General features: G+C 39.1%; 1 protein-coding gene across 1 annotated transcript in view; it reads left to right on the forward strand.

Annotated features, from left to right (window-relative positions):
• LOC126418621 (N-acetylglucosaminyl-phosphatidylinositol de-N-acetylase) overlaps positions 1-22,147 on the forward strand; it is an 88,207-nt gene that overhangs the window by 52,497 nt on the left and 13,563 nt on the right. The window contains exons 3-4 of the mRNA XM_050085463.1: positions 2,074-2,170; positions 2,325-2,424. Coding sequence (XP_049941420.1) covers positions 2,074-2,170; positions 2,325-2,424 — 197 coding nt within the window. The remainder of the gene's footprint in view (positions 1-2,073; positions 2,171-2,324; positions 2,425-22,147) is intronic.

Consider the following 22,147-nt stretch of genomic DNA (forward strand, 5'->3'; position numbering starts at 1 on the left):
AGCCATATGCACAGAAATTATGTTTATGTTAATAGCCACAGTTAAATCTAACGTAAAATGTTGGCTTTCAACGTGTTGTGTAATTAGGCACTGAAACTATGAAGGCTGTATTGCAAGTACTGAGCAAATATTTTTAAAATTTGTAATCTTCATTTTTTTTTTTTTTTTTTTTTTTTTAAGTGTGTCATCTAATATAAATACTTTGTCCATTTCAAGTTTACCTTTTGATAGCACTTCAATTCAGCTTTCAAAGACACTGACACATTGCTTGCCAAACATCCTCTGTGGCCTCATAGTGTTGGCCTCACGTCTCCACACTTTTCACGAACAGTGTGAGGACACATGTTATCCTGCTGTGGGGCAATCCTTTTCCCAGAGTGTTTATTGTGTAATGCTTGATGGAGCTTCCGAAATGTCTGGATATAGCAGGTGGCATTTATGTTTTGTCCAGGTTCAAGAAAATCAATCGGAATGCAACCTTTTGATCCCAGAAGACAGTGCCCATAACTTTCCCAGCAGATGGAACTGTCTTTGCTTTTTTCCGTTAATGGCGAGTCTCAATGGTACCATTTATACTGTGGAACTTCGTTTCAGACTGTCACAATACTCACCAAAACTCATCACCTCCATTTTGAAATCTTCTCTGAAGTGCATTGTCTTCAGTCAGTAAACATGGGACCCAGCAAGCACAGACTTTTCGAGAACCTAATCCTTAAATCATTCTTTACACTGCACTGCATTATAGTACAAAGCTCCTATTGCAAGGCTCATTTTGGATACTTATTTCTATATGTGAAATGTTTCACCTCTCCTAATACTGTTGTCACCCATGAAGACTCTCCATAGGCATGATGGAGTCTGAGGTGAATTTCAGCAGCACATTTCCCATGTTTAGCGAAGAATTCAATGACAGCACCCTGTTGAAATGAAATATTGATGTAAGCCATTTTGTGGTCACATGATAGACAGTGTGGCAACATTTGATGTAAAGTCTGCACATTATTGTTGTTGTTGTTGTTGTTGTGGTCTTCAGTCCTGAGACTGGTTTCATGCAGCTCTCCATGCTACTCTATCCTGTGCAAGCTTCTTCATCTCCCAGTACCTACTGCAACCTACATCCTTCTGAATCTGTTCAGTGTATTCATCTCTCGGTCTCCCTCTACGATTTTTACCCTCCACGCTGCCCTCCAATACTAAATTGTTGATCCCTTGATGCCTCAGAACATGTCCTACCAACCGATCCCTTCTTCTAGTCAAGTTGAGCCACAAACTTCTCTTCTCCCCAATCCTATTCAATACCTCCTCATTAGTTACATGATCTACCCACCTTATCTTCAGCATTCTTCTGTAGCACCATATTTCGAAAGCTCCTATTCTCTTCTTGTCCAAACTAGTTATTGTCCATGTTTCACTTCCATACATGGCTACACTCCATACAAATACTTTCAGTAACGACTTCCTGACACTTAAATCTATACTCGATGTTAACAGATTTCTCTTCTTCAGAAACACTTTCCTTGCCATTGCCAGTCTACATTTTATATCCTCTCTACTTCGACCATCATCAGTTATTTTACTCCCTAAATAGCAAAACTCCTTTACTACTTTAAGTGTCTCATTTCCTAATCTAATCCCCTCAGCATCGCCCAATTTAATTTGTCTGCATTCCATTATCCTCGTTTTGCTTTTGTTGATGTTCATCTTATATCCTCCTTTCAAGACACTGTCCATTCCGTTCAACTGCTCTTCCAAGTCCATTGCTGTCTCTGACAGAATTACAATGTCATCGGCGAACCTCAAAGAGATTCACATTACAATCCTGCATTCATTTTTGTTACATTGTTGAAAGTGGAATTTTAACAATGGGTTACTTATGATTTTCAGTATGGCCCTCATAAAAGTGGAGTAAATTTTATTAACTTTTAATTTTAAGTAACATTGATTTTACTGTAATTGTGGGGCACTATATTTATGGTGCACTTGATGCAAACAGTATTTCATTTCTTGTAAGCAACACATATGGTCATTTCATTTTTACATAGTAACTTAACTTCCTCTTGTTTGATCTAATAGGAGTGACGATATGCCAGATGACCCACACTTGCGGTGGCGTGAGGATGTAGTTGCAAATATAATACTTAATCACATTGAATCACTGTCCATTGATACTGTAAGTAACACCATAAATGAGCAAATAATTGATAGCGAATAAAATTAGTCTTCTCTTTTCTTGAATCTCATTTGTTATTTGCATTTTGTATTTCTAATGCAGGTGTTGAAATGACTTCAGACGCGTTAAGAAAGACCTCGTTATTTGTTGGCAGGTGATAACATTTGATAAAGTTGGTGTGAGTCGACATCAGAATCATATATCTCTATTTTACGCAACAGCGTACCTTTGTCTGGAGAAAAAACTGCCTCTTTGTAAGTAAATGATTCTATTTTTTATTTTTAAGCACTTAACAAGAAAGATAATGCCCAAATAGAAATATTTCTTCACCTTTCTCCTCCATACCTTAATGGCTATCCATCCTAACAATTTTAAAAGAATACAGACTCAATTTTTATTATGCTTTACTTGTTAACAGTTTTGCTAACCTTGTCAGCTGCATTTCAGTATGGTTCCTTATTGCGTAAGGAGTGTTCAAATGGAAAGGTATGAAACATCACAACAATCAAACTAGTTGAAATTTGCTTATGCCACTTTGGGATAATGTAGTGAACATCTAGGAACAGCATACAATGGAAGCAAACATCATGATCTCCCGCTAAAACATTCAAAGAGGTGCCCTCAGCAGGCGATGTGGTGCTCACTGGTTTTTTGGATGTTAGCGCACTGATATTCATTGACTTTTTCAAGTGTGGAAAAACTGTACTGTGAGACACTCTGTAGCCTACGCATGTCCATCAAGAGCAAATGGCCTGGACTGCTCAAGGAGAGAGTGATTCTGTTCCATGATAATGTGTGTCTATATGTCTCCCAGGCCACATGAAGCATAATTGCCAAGTTCAAGTGGGAGCAGCTTGAGCATGCACCCTTAAACAAGATCTCAGACGGAAGCATTTAAATTTGGACAGCAAATTGAAGGACAGAGTGGAGGACTGACTCCCGTCACAGCCACAGGAATTCTGAGAACAGGGTATCCTTCAGTTTTTGAAACCATGGATTAGTTGTGCTGAGGCCTCAGGTGATTACTTTTGAATAAAGACTTCAGTTATATCCACAGTGTTGTTTCATACCTTTTCTTTTGAACACCCCTCATATGTCACATAACACTAGATTACTTTACACATGTTTGTTATATCTGTATGTGTGCCTAAATTTGGTAATTAAAATTTTGTAGCGTAGTGCCTGTTACTGATGACATTGTTTTTCATCTAAATGTTGTCTTGATGTTTGGCCAGAGCTAGTTGACTCTATAACAATCAGTCTGCTCTGCTGATTATCTGCTTCAGTCATTTTGTTTCAGAGAAAATTTAGCATCATTGGGATGTAGTTGGTTAACAAGAAGTGAATTTTTTTTTGGAAAAAATATTTTGACCCCATAAGTTTTAGGGCTTTGCATATAGACACAAGGTGTGGTGCACTAAAGACAACAGGCTGGAAAGTGTATGCTGTAAGCAGAGTGCACAGTACACTAGGCTAGCGAGCCAACAGGCCTGCTGTATGTAGTGGGGTGGGCTGCACTCTGCTTTTCATACCAGTGGGCCAGACATGCTAGCCTGTGGGACACGCCACACAGGCTGGGCAGGCTGAAACCCAAACTTGGCTCTATTTGGGGCTCATTTCACCAAGAAATCTGAGAGGCATATATTAAGCCTGTTGGGAGAGTCATGATGTAGCAAGTTGGTAGCTCAGTATGCAGTATTCTATTGTGATAACCTGAGTAGTGATAGAGTGTTGATTTTCTGTAAATTAAAATATAGTTTGAAAGGTTAATCATATCAAGTAGTTTCCTCTTCTAGTATTGTAGAGAGAAGTGTCGACCATATAAACATAAGCATCCTACAAACGTATTATTTCTGTTGAAAATATATCTTTGTGTACTGCAAATGAACTAGAACATAATTAAATTTCAGCAGAGGCAGTCTTTGATTATATGGAGATTATTCTTTTCTGGATGTACCATTGTTGAATGAAATCAGTACCATTTAACAAATTATTAGACAGAATTACTGGTCAGTTCTTATCTACAGGAAGCAAAATCTGTATTCCTGCCAATAGACATACTTAAGTGACAATGCTGTTCTAGTTTTCGGAACTGTTAGTGCCTTCCACATGGAGCAGGCTAGGGAAGATTAAAAAGGAAGGACAGCCCACTCCAATTTCAGGATGAGAGGGATCTACCTGTAGTGAGGACGATGAATGAAGAGAGACTGCAGGGAGACCCCTCTCATTCTGAAGTTGGAGTGGCCAGCCCTTTATTTCATTCATTGATAGATGAAATAAAATGAAGTCCCATACTTCTTTACAGAGCGTAGGGGAACGATGTGGGAGACCTGCACCGCCTTACTAGGCAAGGTCATTGATAGATGGTGTTTGGTAAATACCATAATGAATGACAGCCTTCAGAAATGTGGGATCAATTAAGTTATACATTAACAGGCAGAAGCAACCACTGCTGACTACTTCTGTAAAGTATACAATACCAAATTGTGACTAGTTCTAATCTAAGTAATTAATTTTGAGAGTACTTACTACAAAGAAAAACTGCAACTTAGAAAAAAGCCACTGCTCCTTTTGTTCTACTCACCCACTGTTTTAGTATGACACTTCAAACAAAATATTTTGCAACTTTGTGTAAACCATTCACAGCTCTCTATACAATAACAAAGGCAGAATTTACATTCTTGAACTAAGGTAGCAGGAGTGGTTAATGAGATAATCTTGTACTTCATTTTTAAATATTTGAGTGTTTCCATTTTCCTACCTGATGTCGACTGCAACCTAATATTAGACGTTTGCTCCAGAATATTACACTCCATTCGTAATCGTAGAGAGAGAGATGCATAGTCTACATGCAGATTATTTCTACTTCTAGTATGTGGTTGTGAGTTGCTGTATTCATCCATAGTACACTCTTTTTATTAACCGCAAGTACCATTAGGGAGTATTAGCATGAAAGTGTAAGAATCCCTAGCTCCTTGAAGAGCCTTCTGTAATATAGTTATTACACAGTTTTTTGTCTAAGGCCGGTATTACACTATCAAATTTCTTTGTCCAATATCTTTGTCCAAAATCTTTGTCAAAGATATTTGATAGTGTAATAGGGACTTTGTCAAATGTCGTCCAATATTTGATCAAATCTAGGGCCTCGCTGTATATTTGATCAAAGAAACCGCTTGTCTTCTGTTCACTGCAATGTGACATGTTACCACATGGAGCACTAGCATCGCTGCATCGTTCTGTCGTCTGTAGTGTTTTTATAACCATTGCTGGTAAATACAATTGGTGTGTGCCGACAACTACAAAATTAATAGAGATGTCTGTAGCTGATGAGGCGCTTTACAACATGAGGCACCCTGAATACAAAGATAGATTAAGAAGATTGGAGACCGAACGTGACCTGACCTAACATAACCCTCTCCTGTAGCAAGGAATCGGAGTGTTATAGTGAGCCTGTCTTCTGAAGATGTAGCAGTTCTTAAGTGAATATTGTGCTTTGTGATATGAGGATACACTTCATTGAGCACATACAGAAATGTATGCTCATCCATTCTTAAGTAATTGATGTACGACTTGACATCTTCCACTGTAAGCTCACGTAACAAGTTTTGTTGAATGCTTTTATCGTGTCGTCGTAAAACCCACGGCTTCACCCAGATTAGATTAGTTTTTCGTTCCGTAGATCCGTGCTGAGGAGATCCTCGTGGATGTGGAACATGTCGATTTTTTTTTAAGCTGAAATAACAATACTAATAGTATGAATAAATACATCATTTGTTTCTATTAAAAATTTCGCCAATGGAGTAGAAGGAGTTGGCCAGTAGTAAGTCTTTCAGGCTCCTTTTAAACTGATCTTTATTTCTAACTAAATTTTTTATGTTTCCTGGCAAATTATTGAAGATGAGTGTTCCTGAGTAGTGGACCCCTTTTTGAACTAAAGAAAGCGCTTTTAAGTCCTTGTGCAGATCATTTTTGTTCCTGGTATTGTATGTATGAACTGAGTTGTTTGTTGGAAAAAGAGATATATTATTTACGACAAATTTGATTAAGAAGTAAATATACTAAGAGGCAGTAGTTGGTATACCCAGTTCTTTGAAGAGGTTTCTGCAGGAGGTCCGTGAATTTACTCCACAAATAATACGTATTACACGCTTTTGGACCTTGAAAACTTTTGTTTGACTTCAAGATTTACCTCAAAATATTATCCCATATGACATTATGGAATGAAAGTATGCAAGCTTTTTCATTTTTATGTTGCCTATGTCTGCTAACACTCGAATTGCAAATACAGATTTGTTAAGGCCTTTCTACAGTTCTGTGGTGTGCTCCTCCCAACTGAATTTATTATCAAGTTGTAATCCCAGGACTTTTAAGACTGTCAACCTCGTATGTATGGTTCCATTTTTTTCCCCCACTTCTTTTCCGCATGTGCACACAAAGCAATTGGAGTACGTAGAACTGCTGCGGTTAATAACAAGTTGTTGTCAGCCATCTTGAACTTTGACGAAAAATTTGATGACAGTGTAATACTCCTTGTAGCGCTACGTCAAAGATCTTTGTCAAATATATTGGACGGAATATTGGATCACATCTTTGATCAAATCTTTGACAAAGAAATTTGATAGTGTAATACCGGCCTTAGCGGCATTTGCCCCAGGCTTTGCCATACGGCGGAATTGAGTGAAAGTATGATAGTAGTCAAGTCTGCGGGTCGACACAGCAAGAGTGTTTTTGGAGTACAAAACTGGGTTTTTTGGTTAACTTACCCACATACTTTATCATCTATCTAGATGCTGAGGAACTTCACACATGGAGGCTCATCCACTGTGCACCCTCTGACATATATGAGGGGCTGTCAAACGAAAACTGAACATCTGCCACAACGGAATCATGAAATGGTTCCCTTCAAAAACAATCACCACATATGTTACTACATTTATCCCACTTAGAGACAAAACGCTCAATTCCTGTTTACAGAAAGTGGCCGATCGCTGACAAATCCACAACTGCACCCACTCTTCCACTTCCTTGTCCGATTGAAACTAATGTCCATGCGTGTCTTTCATTGGCTCACCAAAGATGTGAAAATCACACAGTGAAAGATCTGGGCTCTATGGAAGATGTAGTGTTTCCCAAACAAATCAGTGAGGTGTAGCCTTCGACTCGTAGGCAGTGTGGTGGCATGTGTTACAGTACAACAGGATGATTCTATGTAAACATTCCTGGGCTTTTTGACTTTATAGTGCCTTGCAGTTTCTGCATAGTGTCTTCACAACACCGCACATCGATTGTCACTCCTCACTCTAGGAACTCGATGAACAGAGGGGCCCCTGCAGTCATCAAAGGAAGAAATCATTCTCACCTTACCGGAATGTGTGTGAACAGCTTTGGATGTCTTTGGCAGGGAAGATATGAGATGTTTCCACTGTTGACTTTGACATTTGCCATGGGGCCCAAAATGGTGGCACTATCCCCTGTGACAATACAGGACAGATACACGTGTCCTTCCTCATGATACCATAGCAGATAACTTGGATTTCACACCATTTTGTCCCCCTGTGAGGTGATGGGTCATCCACTCCACCCAAATTTTGTGGTGATGCAAATGGTCTTTGATGACCTCATGCACAACGGCATGCCCGGAGCCAAGGCTAACACCGCCCTGAACACAAAATTTCATCGTCCATGATTCATTGGTCTCCTCGGATAGGGTCATTAATCTGGCCCATCGTATCGGGGATAATGCCTCAATGGTCCTGTCCTGGACATAGATAGTCTCGTACTGATGTGCGCACTTCGCCGAACGTCCTCTGCCACTTGTGCACACAATTCAGGGACACGCAGTGTTTACCATACAAAGAAGACATGCGGCAATGAATTTCACTTACTCCAGCACACTCAGCCACCAGAAAACAAACCACGCGCCTCTGATCTTTTTTGCTTGCCTCCATGTCAACAGCTGGACAACCACACTTGATCAGTATGACAACAACAGTGGGGCCATCTGTCCTGCGGACTATCATGCTGGGTGTTCAGTTCCCATTTGATTGTCCTGTCAGGGTGTATACGACCTGGGACAACTGGGAGATCCGGGATAAATCCGGGAGAAAACTGGGAAAAACCTCGGATTTTTTTCGAATTCTGGGAATTTTTCATTGTTTTAATTATCATTTAAATTTTTGTAATTTTGCCTGGTAAGAACCAATATTCTAACAAAGGATATTACTATATCCCACTACTGCAAAATACGACTGCAGCAATAAAAGATGAAAAATTGAAAATAAAACTTAACTTGCAAAGGAAATGCACCATATACAACAACAAGACACCAAAACACAGGACTCATACAAGTGTCTGCCAGCAGCAAAATGTGTCAAAGGCTTTAGGAAGAGACTATGCAATGCTTCATAACGGAGGGAGGAGGGGGGGGGGGGGGGGGGGGCATATTCATATTCATATTCTTGAGGAAAGTGCACGTTGGTCTACAGATTATTCATATGAATTTGAACACATCCATGTTGGTTTTTTAACATTTTTTAGTACCTTCTAACTTGATTTCTGAATGAATCAAAAGTTGATTTTTGAATGCATGCTTAGTGTACGTGATGTCTGTCAGAAGAATTCTCGTCGTGCCTAGAAATAAACTTTCCTGCAGACAAAAGGGGACGGGTCTATGTGAGCTGAGCGGAATAAAGCCGAGCTTATGGAATGCCAGTCACTGTCTGATTATGTGGTTGATTGGGTTTGCGAATGATCAGCGTTGTTGTATTTACTAGAGAAATCCATAGATTGACAGAAAAGTTTTGGTCAGATTGCTACACTAGTAAGGACCAGTTGTACAATCCCAGGCTAACAGCTGCTTAAGTTCTGTTCTGGAAGAAGTGCGGAAAACGTGTTCTATGAAGGTTTTACAACGCCTAACCTGGAATAATTGCAGGATAACGAAACCGATGATTCTGTCAGGGTTAGTGAAGTTAACCGGCAGAGAAGTTTTGACAATAGCAGGAATAGTTACAGAATTAGTTGTAAGATTGTTTGTTAGAATGAGGAAGGAGAAGAAACGGGGACATCACACAAATTATGGAAAAATATCACAATACCAAATTTATGTAAAAAATTCGTACTACTACTTTTCTATCTCATGCTTGAGAAACTGGAGCACATCTCATGCTTGAGAAACTGGAGCACATCTCATGCTTGAGAAACTGGAGCACATCTCATGCTTGAGAAACTGGAGCACATCTCATGCTTGAGAAACTGGAGCACATCTCATGCTTGAGAAACTGGAGCATATGAATGAAATGTGAAACTGTTTCCTAACATAAAGCTTTTTGCTTGTAGTAGGCCTAACAGGCATTTGATATTGGTGCTTTATGAATTATGTTCTGTCGTGTTATAAAAATGACCATTTGTGTCAGAACAGTCTCGTTTATTTGGTGTGTTAAAATTGCTGCAATATTACAAAGGCCTATTTTTGTTTTATCAAGCAGACAGTGACAAAATAGACGTAATCAGATCGAGAAACCACACCAGTCTTGGGTGCTATTTGTATTAACAGCTTTTTCAGTATTAGACAAAGACATTTCGATTTTTCATGTAGAAGACGTTTCACAAACTTTGATGAGGTAACAGATTCTTTCGCAGAAAGGAAAGCATGCCTTTTAAAGCTTTAGCATGATTAGAGAGAAAAAAATGTTAGGAACTGGGGATTGAAAAAATGTGTACAGTCTTTCTTGTTTCTTGTGTTTACTGGTTTTATGTACCCTATATTTAATTTTATGTCGCACAAAACAGCAAGTTATTAGCTAATAGGTAATAAAGAGTGCAAATTTTCTAAAGAGTTCTTGTTCTCCCGATCACAAATAATCCCATCCAGTATTAATTGCAAGCTTCCTTTAAAAAATAAATAAATAAAAAAGAGGGGCAGGATGTCAAACCAGCCAACTGGAAGCAGGAGGGGCACCACAGGGCATTTTAATTTCCACTATCCTGAATATAGTTTGACAGCATCCATTACAAAATATACACGTTTCAATTCCACAGAGCGAAATACAGGTGACATGCTGTGTGAAGAGGCACTGTACGTGGGCACACTTAAGATCAAATGTCTTACATTTCCTCGAACACACATGTTTTATGCATCAGATTCTTCAGCAAGATGTGCACTACAAAATGAACATATTTTTGAAAACTCGAATTTTTATAAATTTTTGACCTATCTCAATCACTCATGAGGGAAGTATTGTCCCGGTTCGGAAGTATCATAGATCCGGGGCTGATGCGCAGAGCAGTCTGAGTTATAGTGAGGAAGTGGATAGTCTCCACGTGACCCGTGTTTACACTGTTTAGTGATATTGCTGCTTCCTCGTCATTTAATGCTCTAACGTCAAATGAAAACAAAATGGATTTCTTTGGCCAGAAGCTATCAAGTGAATTAAAACACATTCACACAATTACGGAAGGCAAAAATTTGTTATTAGTTTCAGATTTTATTTTATTTCCACCTTTCTGACAGTCAAGCACAGTGACTTTGTTTTTGTGGGTATGCTAAAGAAACTTGGCTTTTATCAAACTTTTCCGCTGAGGCAGTCAGTGTATTTGAAACGAAGTGTTTAATTCCACACTATTGGCTAGGTTCAACTGTTTGATGCATTTAAAGTGCACGTTTTTATCTTCTAGCATGTGCGGCATTATGCCATAATAAAGAACCAAACATGAGATAGTACAGTATTGGTACTCCAACAAAATTTACGTCTCGAAAACCACACTAAAAAGCTTATAATATCTGGTCGAGGACTACTTCATTGGGAATCTGGACATATGAATGTGCACTTTAAGTATGCACTTTAAATGTGCACATTCCGATGCTCTTGGGGTATCCTCTGATGTCTTGTTTCTTTTATGACATAATGTAAGATCTTCTAATGTTTTACAATTACGAACATACGGGCCTCCTCCGTCATCGTAGCTGCGCAAGCGCGGTGGCACCTATCATCTGGCGCTCTCTAGCAACTGCTGAAATGAACCTATTTCTAACAAATTGCGGGAAAATATTGTGACTAGTGATTTGAACACTGTTACTTTCAAAATAAATTTCCTTTACGCAAATTGAACTATGTGCGAGAATGTACAATGAATTTCTTAAATCACACAGCGTTTGACTCTCATTTAAAAATCAACTCTTTGATGATGAGCCATTTAGAAGAATTTCGAGCTCAGCAGATCAGACATTTATCTCACTATTAAAATTTTTACTGGCACATTTGTGTGATATATCTTAAAGTGTAACATGCGCAAAAAGATCAGCATTATATGTGGAAGCTTAGCTTCTCTTGCAGTATTAACCTTAGAGACGAATATTATATGCGAAAGCTTTTCTTTTCTTGTAGTAACACTATGTATATCAATTTAAACAATAAACTTTTCTTGTTTGTGTGTCCACGCTACTTAACAGTGATCTTGCTATTGGCTGACTACATCACGTGCACTATGCTCTGAATATCAGCTGTCATCAGCTGGTGAGATCATGTGACATGAGTGTGACTGGCTTACAAAAGCGCATCGCAATCCCGATTTCAATGCTTGGGAAACTAACATGCAGTTTTTGATGGAATTAGAATTTATACTTTAGCAATACAAAAATATCCAGGGTACATGTTGCTTCACATCAAAATCTTTGCAAAACATGTTTTTTTCCCTGAGTTTCGTTTTCTAAAGTGCCGGGAAATTCTACGCCTGTGTATAAAACCATAACCATTCAGTTCCGAGGGAAAAAATACAGTCACTTAACACGGAAAAAGGGTGTTTTCACCTGGGAGAAAGTGTTCTTTTAGTCGGGAAATCCGGGACATTTTTTTCCTTGTCCGTGTTTACACCCTGCCCATATACTTCTGTTACCTGTGAATCATTTGTATTTATGTGGAATCACGTGAAGTAAGGCTGATGGTGTGTGTGTGTGTGTGTGTGTGTGTGTGTGTGTGTGTTTGTTTTTAATGTAACTTTAACCAACCTATCCTCATCTTCTCCCAAAGGCAGTAACGAATGGTTCTGACCTCCCTCCATGAACCATGGACCTTGCCGTTGGTGGGGAGGCTTGCGTGCCTCATCGATACAGGTGGCCGTACCGTAGGTGCAACCACAACGGAGGGGTATCTGTTGAGAGGCCAGACAAATGTGTGGTTCCTGAAGAGGGGCAGCAGCCTTTTCAGTAGTTGCAAGGGCAACAGTCTGGATGATTGACTGATCTGGCCTTGTAACCCTAACCAAAACGGCCTTGCTGTGCTGGTACTGCGAACGGCTGAAAGCAAGGGGAAACTACAGCCATAATTTTTCCCGAGGGCATGCAGCTTTACTGTATGGTTAATGATGATGGCGTCCTCTTGGGTAAAATATTCCGGAGGTAAAATAGTCCCCCATTCCGATCTCCAGGCAGGCACTACTCAAGAGGACGTCGTTATCATGAGAAAGAAAAGGTGTTCTGCGGATCGGAGCGTGGAATGTCAGATCCCTTAATCGGGCAGGTAGGTTAGAAAACTTAAAAAGGGAAATCGATAGGTTAAAGTTAGATATAGTGGGAATTAGTGAGGTTCGGTGGCAGGAGAAACAAGACTTTTGGTCAGGTGAATACAGAGTTATAAATACAAAATCAAACAGGGGTAAAGCAGGAGTAGGTTTAATAATGAATAAAAAAATAGGAGTGTGGGTAAGCTACTGCAAACAGCATAGTGAACGCATTATTGTGGCCAAGATAGACACGAAGCCCACACCTACTACAATAGTACAAGTTCATATGCCAACCAGCTCTGCAGTTGATGAAGAAATTGATGAAATGTATGATGAGATAAAAGAAATTATTCAGGTAGTGAAGGGAGACGAAAATTTAATAGTCATGGGTGACTGGAATTCGAGAGTAGGAAAAGGGAGAGAAGGAAACATAGTAGGTGAATATGGATTGGGGGAAAGAAATGAAAGAGGAAGCTGTCTGGTAGAATTTTACACAGAGCATAACTTAATCATAGCTAACACTTGGTTCAAGAATCATAAAAGAAGGTTGTACACATGGAAGAATCCTGGAAATACTAGAAGGTATCAGATAGATTATATAATGGTAAGACAGAGATTTAGGAACCAGGTTTTAAATTGTAAGACATTTCCAGGGGCAGATGTGGACTCTGACCACAATCTATTGGTTATGAACTGTAGATTAAAACTGAAGAAACTGCAAAAAGGTGGGAATTTAAGGAGATGGGATCTGGACAAACTGATTAAACCAGAGGTTGTACAGAGTTTCAGGGAGAGCATAAGGGAACAATTGTCACAAATGGGGGGAAAGAAATACAGTAGAAGAAGAAGGGTAGCTTTGAGGGATGAAGTAGTGAAGGCAGCAGAGGATCAAGTAGGTAAAAAGACGAGGGCTAGTAGAAATCCTTGGGTAACAGAAGAAATATTGAATTTAATTGATGAAAGGAGAAAATATAAAAACGTCATAAATGAAGCAGGCAAAAGGGAATACAAACGTCTCAAAAATGAGATCGACAGGAAGTGCAAAATGGCTAAGCAGGGATGGCTAGAGGACAAATGTAAGGATGTAGAGGCTTATCTCACTAGGGGTAAGATAGATACTGCCTACAGGAAAATTAAAGAGACCTTTGGAGAAAAGAGAACCACTTGTATGAATATCAAGAACTCAGATAGAAACCCAGTTCTAAGCAAAGAAGGGAAAGCAGAAAGGTGGAAGGGCGACGTACTTGAGGACAATATTCTGGAAATGGAAGAGGATGTAGATGAAATGGGAGATACGATACTGAGGGAAGAGTTTGACAGAGCACTGAAAGACCTGAGTCGAAACAAGGCCCCGGGGGTAGACAACATTCCATTAGAACTACTGACAGCCTTGGGAGAGCCAGTACTGACAAAACTCTACCATCTGGTGAGCAATATGTATGAGACAGGCGAAATACCTTCAGACTTCAAGAAGAATATAATAATTCCAATCCCAAAGAAAGCAGGTGTTGACAGATGTGAAAATTACCGAATAATTAGTTTAATAAGCCACAGGTGCAAAATACTAATGCGAATTCTTTACAGACGAATGGGAAAACTAGTAGAAGCCAAGCTTGGGGAAAATCAGTTTGGATTCCGTAGAAATATTGGAACACGTGAGGCAATACTGACCTTACGACTTATCTTAGAAGAAAGATTAAGGAAAGGCAAACCTACGTTTCTAGCATTTGTAGACTTAGAGAAAGCTTTTGACAATGTTGACTGGAATACTCTCTTTCAAATTCTAAAGGTGGCAGGGGTAAAATACAGGGAGCGAAAGGCTATTTACAATTTGTACATAAACCAGATGGCAGTTATAAGAGTCGAGGGGCATGAAAGGGAAGCAGCGGTTGGGAAGGGAGTGAGACAGGGTTGTAGCCTCTCCCCGATGTTATTCAATCTGTATATTGAGCAAGCAGTAATGGAAACAAAAGAAAAATTTGGAGTAGATATTAAAATCCATGGAGAAGAAATAAAAACTTTGAGATTCGCCGATGACATTGTAATTCTGTCCGAGACAGCAAAGGACTTGGAAGAGCAGTTGAATGGAATAGACAGTGTCTTGAAAGGAGGATATAAGATGAACATCAACAAAAGCAAAACGAGGATAATGGAATGTAGTCGAATTAAGTCAGGTGATGCTGAGGGTATTAGATTAGGAAATGAGACACTTAGAGTAGTAAAGGAGTTTTGCTATTTGGGGAGCAAAATAACTAAGGATGGTCGAAGTAGAGAGGATATAAAATGTAGACTGGCAATGGCAAGGAAAGCGTTTCTGAAGAAGAGAAATTTGTTAACATCGAGTATAGATTTAAGTGTCAGTAAGTCATTTCTGAAAGTATTTGTATGGAGTGTAGCCATGTATGGAAGTGAAACATGGACAATAAATAGTTTGAACAAGAAGAGAATAGAAGCTTTCGAAATATGGTGCTACAGAAGAATGCTGAAGATTAAATGGGTAGATCACATAACTAATGAGGAGGTATTGAATAGAATTGGGGAGAAGAGACGTTTGTGGCACAACTTGACACGAAGAAGGGACCGGTTAGTAGGACATGTTCCGAGGCATCAAGGGATCACAAATTTAGCATTGGACGGCAGTGTGGAGGGTAAAAATCATAGAGGGAGACCAAGAGATGAATACACTAAGCAGATTCAGAAGGACATAGGTTGCAGTAAGTACTGGGAGATGAAGAAGCTTGCACAGGATAGAGTAGCATGGAGAGCTGCATCAAACCAGTCTCAGGACTGAAGACCACAACAACAACAACAATAATTCTGAAAGATAGTGTTGTTGTTGTTGTTGTTGTTGTTGTTGTTGTGGTCTTCAGTCCTGAGACTGGTTTGATGCAGCTCTCCATGCTACTGTATCCTATGCAAGCTTTTTACCCTCCACGCTGCCCTCCAATGCTAAATTTGTGATCCCTTGATGGCTCAAAACATGTCCTACCAACCGATCCCTTCTTCTAGTCAAGTTGTGCCACAAACTTCTCTTCTCCCCAATCCTATTCAATACCTCCTCATTAGTTACATGATCTACCCACCTTATCTTCAGCATTCTTCTGTAGCACCACATTTCGAAAGCTTCTAGTCTCTTCTTGTCCAAACTGGTTATCGTCCATGTTTCACTCCATACAAATACTTTCAGAAACGACTTCCTGACACTTAAATCTATACTCGATGTTAACAAATTTCTCTTCTTCAGAAACGATTTCCTTGCCATTGCCAGTCTACATTTTATATCCTTTCTACTTCAACCATCATCAGTTATTTTACTCCCTAAATAGCAAAACTCCTTTACTACTTTAAATGTCTCATTTCCTAATCTAATCCCCTCAGCATCACCCGATTTAATTTGTCTGCATTCCATTATCCTCGTTTTGCTTTTGTTGATGTTCATCTTATATCCTCCTTTCAAGACACTGTCCATTCCGTTCAACTGCTCTTCCAAGTCCTTTGCTGTCTCTGACAGAATTACAATGTCATCGGCGAACCTCAAAGTTTTTACTTCTTCTCCATGAATTTTAATACCTACTCCGAACTTTTCTTTTGTTTCCTTTACTGCTTGCTCAATATACAGATTGAATAACATCGGGGAGAGGCTACAACCCTGTCTCACTCCTTTCCCAACCACTGCTTCCATTTCATGCCCCTCGACTCTTATAACTGCCATCTGGTTTCTGTACAAATTGTAAATAGCCTTTCGCTCCCTGTATTTCACCCCTGCCACCTTCAGAATTTGAAAGAGTATTCCAGTTAACGTTGTCAAAAGCTTTCTCTAAGTCTACAAATGCTAGAAACGTAGGTTTGCCTTTTCTTAATCTTTCTTCTAAGATAAGTCGTAAGGTTAGTATTGCCTCAAGAGTTCCAACATTTCTACGGAATCCAAACTGATCTTCCCCGAGGTCCGCTTCTACCAGTTTTTCCATTCGTCTGTAAAGAATTCGTGTTAGTATTTTACAGCTAGATAGTGTAGTAGTGTGCAATAAATACAAACTATGCCACATGCCAAGAAATTCAATAAAAGTAAATTCTGTGGTAACCAGTTCACAAAAAAAGCAAGCCACACTGTGGAAAGTAACCTATGTATCAGTTCTTCAGGGAAGAAACTGCCACATGGCATGCCTCTTGGTGATTCAAATTTTTGTGTTAACAATGATGCTCTTTGTAGTGGATTTGTTGTTGTTGCTGTGGGCATCTTATCTTCTTTGATAAAGGAAGTGGCGAAACGTAAACAATGTGATGGTGTAGGCTCTCTGGAAATAACTGAACAATGACTGCAGCTCATGGTCTCGCGGTCGCGTTCTCGCTTCCGGGTTCGATTCCTGGTGGTGTTCAGGGATTTTCATCTGCCTCTAGATGACTGAGTGTTTGTTTTGTCCTCATCATTTCATCATCATTCATGAAAGTGTCAAGTTTGGATTGAGCAAAAATTGGGAATTTGTACGGGCGCTGATAACCATGCAGTTGAGTGCCCCACAAACCAAACATCACCACCACCATCATCATCATCATAACTGAACAACAAAATAGCAGGAAGGGTTTAGTGCCAAAATTAGTTGTTCTATGTAGATCCTGCAATAAATCTACCTCAAAAATGACTTCTAAAACTGTGCATAATTCATATGCTGTGAATTTGGTGTTAGTGTATGCAATGTGTGCAATAAGGAAAGGAAAAAAGGCTGCTCAAACGTCTTGTGGTTTGATGGACCTTTGTCCTCCTTCCAGTAGGTTCAGCAAGTACATAAAAATACTTTTAGTTGTGTCTAAAGCATCAATGAAACGTGCAGTAGAAGAAACTGTAAAGATTAGTGGAATGACGGACATTGCTGTTTTATCTTCTGGTAAACCTTGCGGGATGTAAGGTCGTGGTCCATGAAACTCTTCAGCTCCTAACGTTTCGTCCAGTGCTTCGCTGGACATCTTCAGAGGGGTGTTTCTCCTCCGGTGAGTCTTGCCGACTGACGGGTCGGACATCTGAGAGCGACTTATGTATCGTAGAAAGTGGGCGTGACCAGAGTTACACGTGATATGCAGAGATAACCTTTGTCAGAGATAAAACTTAACTATCGATCGTAATCTTGGCACGGATAAAACTGTCTAGCAATTCTGTAGTGCTACTGTCCAAATATCACTAAGTTTCATGGTCTCTTCTTTCCGATTAAAATTATCCCTATGTTTATATATTTCAATTGCTTCTCTACAAAGCCGTGGGTAATAGTTCGTCATCGTAGATAAAATTTTTGTTTCGGAAAACACGGCTTTGTAGAGAAGCAATTGAAATATATAAACATAGGGATAATTTTAATCGGAAAGAAGAGACCATGAAACTTAGTGATATTTGGACAGTAGCACTACAGAATTGCTAGACAGTTTTATCCGTGACAAGATTACGATCGATAGTTAAGTTTTATCTCTGACAAAGGTTATCTCTGCATATCACGTGTAACTCTGGTCACGCCCACTTTCTACGATACATAAGTCGCTCTCAGACGTCCGACCCGTCAGTCGGCAAGACTCACCGGAGGAGAAACACCCCTCTGAAGATGTCCAGCGAAGCACTGGACGAAACGTTAGGAGCTGAAGAGTTTCATGGACCACGACCTTACATCCCGCAAGGTTTACCAGAAGATATGTCATCCGGTCGTGAAAGCCTTCATACTATTGCTGTTTTACTTGATGGGACATTGCAACATTGAGGACATCGTTCCTTCAATGGTGTTGTAAGTGCTACTTCTCTGGAGAATGGAAAAGTTGATGTTGAGTGCTTATCTAAGTACTGCCACACCTGCCATGGTAACACTGAAGGACATATTGAACATCAGTGTTCTAAAAATTATTATGGTTACAGTGGAGGTTGTAATACACAAAAAAATGTAAATAAATAAAATTGAATATGAATACGTTTGTTATTGTCACTGTTGCATTTCAAAATCTTTTCTGTCATCTTACTTTCTCTTTCTGTTTTTGAATGAAGCAACCGTGGGTTAAAGCTTGAATTTTGTGTGTGTGTTTGTGTTTGTGTGTCTATCAACATACCAACGCTTTCGTTTGGTAAGTTACATCATCTTTTTTTTTAATATGAATATAGTTGCATTGTTAAAATGTTCTGTGGTTATTGGCATTCTTTTGGGCATCGGACTTCCTTACATTTTTGTTGAAGCTGCAGGCGGCGGAGGAATCCGGGACACCAGCGCTTGTCGTAATCACGAAAATCCTCTTCCTGTAACTTTCCTCTTCATTTACTTCAACAAATAAAATGTTTGATATGGTTCTTTAACATTACTTTATTCACTCACACATACAATACATTGACATCACAATACTTCATCTCTAAAATCGCACATCCTCATCGTCCTTCTACATATGAGAGAGTTTGACTGTGTCTGTCAAAAAAAAAGAAGAACTGTACAACAAAATGAATGAGAAAATGTTTTCATTTGTCTGCACCTTACCGTGCATTCATAATTAATGTTTTTGCCAACTCTCTGGTTACTCAGTGTTTCAATTTTTTTGTTTTTTAATAAATCTTAATTTTATGGCATCCTGGGGGCCTTTCATCATGTTCTTATACAAGGTATAGAGTGTGATGGACCTCTAAAAATATTTCAGAGGTCACTGCCCGTTCATAACATTAGATATATGAAGTACAAAACTGTAATGTTGTGGACATTTGCAAAAGAAGATGGGTGCTAGATTGAGGAAGCTACAAAGAGAAATGAAAGGAAAGTTGCTATCTGATCGAAAATCTCTGTCTGGCCGAGGCAAATTGACAAAAACTGAAATAGCCAGTCTTCAGTGTTGTTATGGACTGGCCATTAGACGAACTATACCTCTGAATGATGTTACAGCAATGAGAAAAGCTGTATGGGCCACCTACTTTCATAAGTTGTCCACAGATGACCACCCTGTTCACGGACTTGGTCCTAAAGAAGCAGGTTCTTGGTGTGGTTACCAAAAAGCAAAAGAAAGTGGTCAAATATACCATTAAAAAGCGTTCTCTACCTGAGTCTGTTATGACTGAAATAAAACCAATTTTTAGAGACCTGAGTGACCCTGTTTAGCTTAGTAAACATCTTCACGGGGGCACTCAGAATACAAATGAAAGTTTCAAACTTTGCATGTGGGAAAGATTACCCAAGAATGTTTTTGTAGAATTAATACATTAAAAGTTAGTGTACTAGATGCAGTGATACGTTTCAATGATGGAGAGATAGGAAGGTTGAAAGTCCTGAGAAAATTAGGCATAAAATGTGACTCTAATATGGCAGATCAATTGCTTGCGTGTGACAGACAGTGGGTGCATGAAGCTGAATCGCTCTTCAAGTTACCAAAGGAGCAAGAAGTGCTAGAATGAATGCCAAGAGGAAGCTTGAAGATGAAGAAATGTTACAGGATGAAGACTATGCTTCAGGAATGTTCTGAGGCATGGTTTAATTGGACTCATATCGTCATTCGCAGTTTCCCGCAAATTGTATTTTTAAAAATTCAGGTACAAATATTTCCTAAAGTTTATAAAGCATTTCTTTAATTTTTTTCTGTCACTTGCAATAGTCCGTAGTTATGTAGTAGACCTAAGCTTTATTGCAGAGTCAACTAAATTATAGAAAAAATAACATTTTATTAGGAAAAAATTATAAAAATTAAAATGTAAGATGTGGTAATTTTTTATCATTTTGATATACATATTTAGGTGGAATTAAATAGGTCTGGTACCACCGTCATCATGTCATGCATATCTGGTAAAAATTTGGTCTCCTTCAAATGCATAACATTGGATTAAATGGTACCTCAATTTGAGGAAGCATTGTGGAAAAAAATTGCATCAATTTCTTTGTAATTTTTTAAATAACCCTAAACAAGTTCAAAAATATTCAAAATACTTCTAATCTGTTTAGAAAGTATGCTGCTTTACCTGTTATCAACAAAAAGTCTGTAAAACATATACATTATAAACAGTGCCTGAAAGAAATAGGTGTTGATTTTTACATAATATTGAGCTGGGAAAGTACCCTGTATCCTTACGAGCTATAAGGACTTGTCCAACAGAAGAGATGCGTTTTACAGTAACAAAGATGAACAAGAGCTCATAGCTCTTAAGGTATGTAGTTTAGAGCTCACCTTCACTGGACCTTTTTTGTCTTTATTTTGGTCCATACAACCTCCTCCCAAAATACGGAAAGCAAAAAGCTTGCAGTAGAAAGGGCTCATTTTCGGAGGAAGCAAAGTGATTTTCATATATAACTTTAGGTTGTCATTTCCAGACCAGGGTCCCTTACCTCAAATTGGTACATTTACCCTACATCCCTGAAAGTTTGTGACACTGTCACAGAATCACCCTATTTACTGGGCGTGAATAGCTTCAAATGTTGAGTGATCACGATGAAGGACCCGGAGATGCCACACACTCATTATCAGCATCTGACAGAGCTCAAAAAGGATCCTCATTCTGTATCTCCATTTGCCTGGCTACACGTCGTGGTTCCATCAGAGGCATGCCCTCTACTACCCACATTCTGCGGTACTCAACAATATTCCAAAGAATTTACAAAGCAAAAGAGTTTACAAACTTTCTTGACAAAAGAAGAATCTTTACCACATTATATCATTATTTTATAAATGAATCCAGAAACAGATTTAATAATTAACGTTAGATTGTGCAATCAATAATAGGAATTTTAAGTATGCCAGATATTTCGTAATTTCAGATATTTCTAAAAGAAGAGTAATTTTAACTCTACATGCAGAGTACTAACAAATTGATTTCTTTTTACATATTTTAGCCCGAAACATAACACATCGTATACAAAATCATATGAAGTTCATTCAGTTAAACAGCTGATATAATGTTCACCTATACAAGAAGTGATAGTATACATGGTATCGGTTATTTCTATATAAAAAAAAAAAGGTAGTGTTAGAGGATGGTGTCCCATTACACCCTGCTGTCTCTAATAGGAAAAGATATGCCTGTGTTGGGACTGGAGCAGATATGTAGGATGGGGAGAGGGTGGGGAGGGCTGTATCAGACAGTTCCTGCACCTGGGTCTTCCATAAGGGGATTACCTATGTGGCAAGGGACTGGCAGTAGGTGTGGCTTAATGATGGAATAAGATACTTTTTGGATTGGGTGGGCAGTGAAATACCATTTTGGAAGGGGTGAGCACTGTTTGTAGGATATAGAACGTTTCTCATTTCCAGGCAGAAATCCTGGCGAAGGATATGTTGCAGGCATTTTATATATATGAGGATTTATGCCCAGAAATGAGAAACATCCTACATCATATGAACAGTCCTCACCCCCTTCCCAAGTGGTATTTCACCACTCACACAATCTACAAAGTATCTTATTCCATCCCAATGCCATTTGTACTCCCAATGCCTTGCAACATAGGACACGCTCTTGTGGAAGACCCAGATGCAGGGCCTGTATGATAC

Source organism: Schistocerca serialis, chromosome 9, assembly GCF_023864345.2.
Source record: "Schistocerca serialis cubense isolate TAMUIC-IGC-003099 chromosome 9, iqSchSeri2.2, whole genome shotgun sequence".
In the NCBI taxonomy this organism is placed as follows: Eukaryota; Metazoa; Arthropoda; class Insecta; order Orthoptera; family Acrididae; genus Schistocerca; species Schistocerca serialis.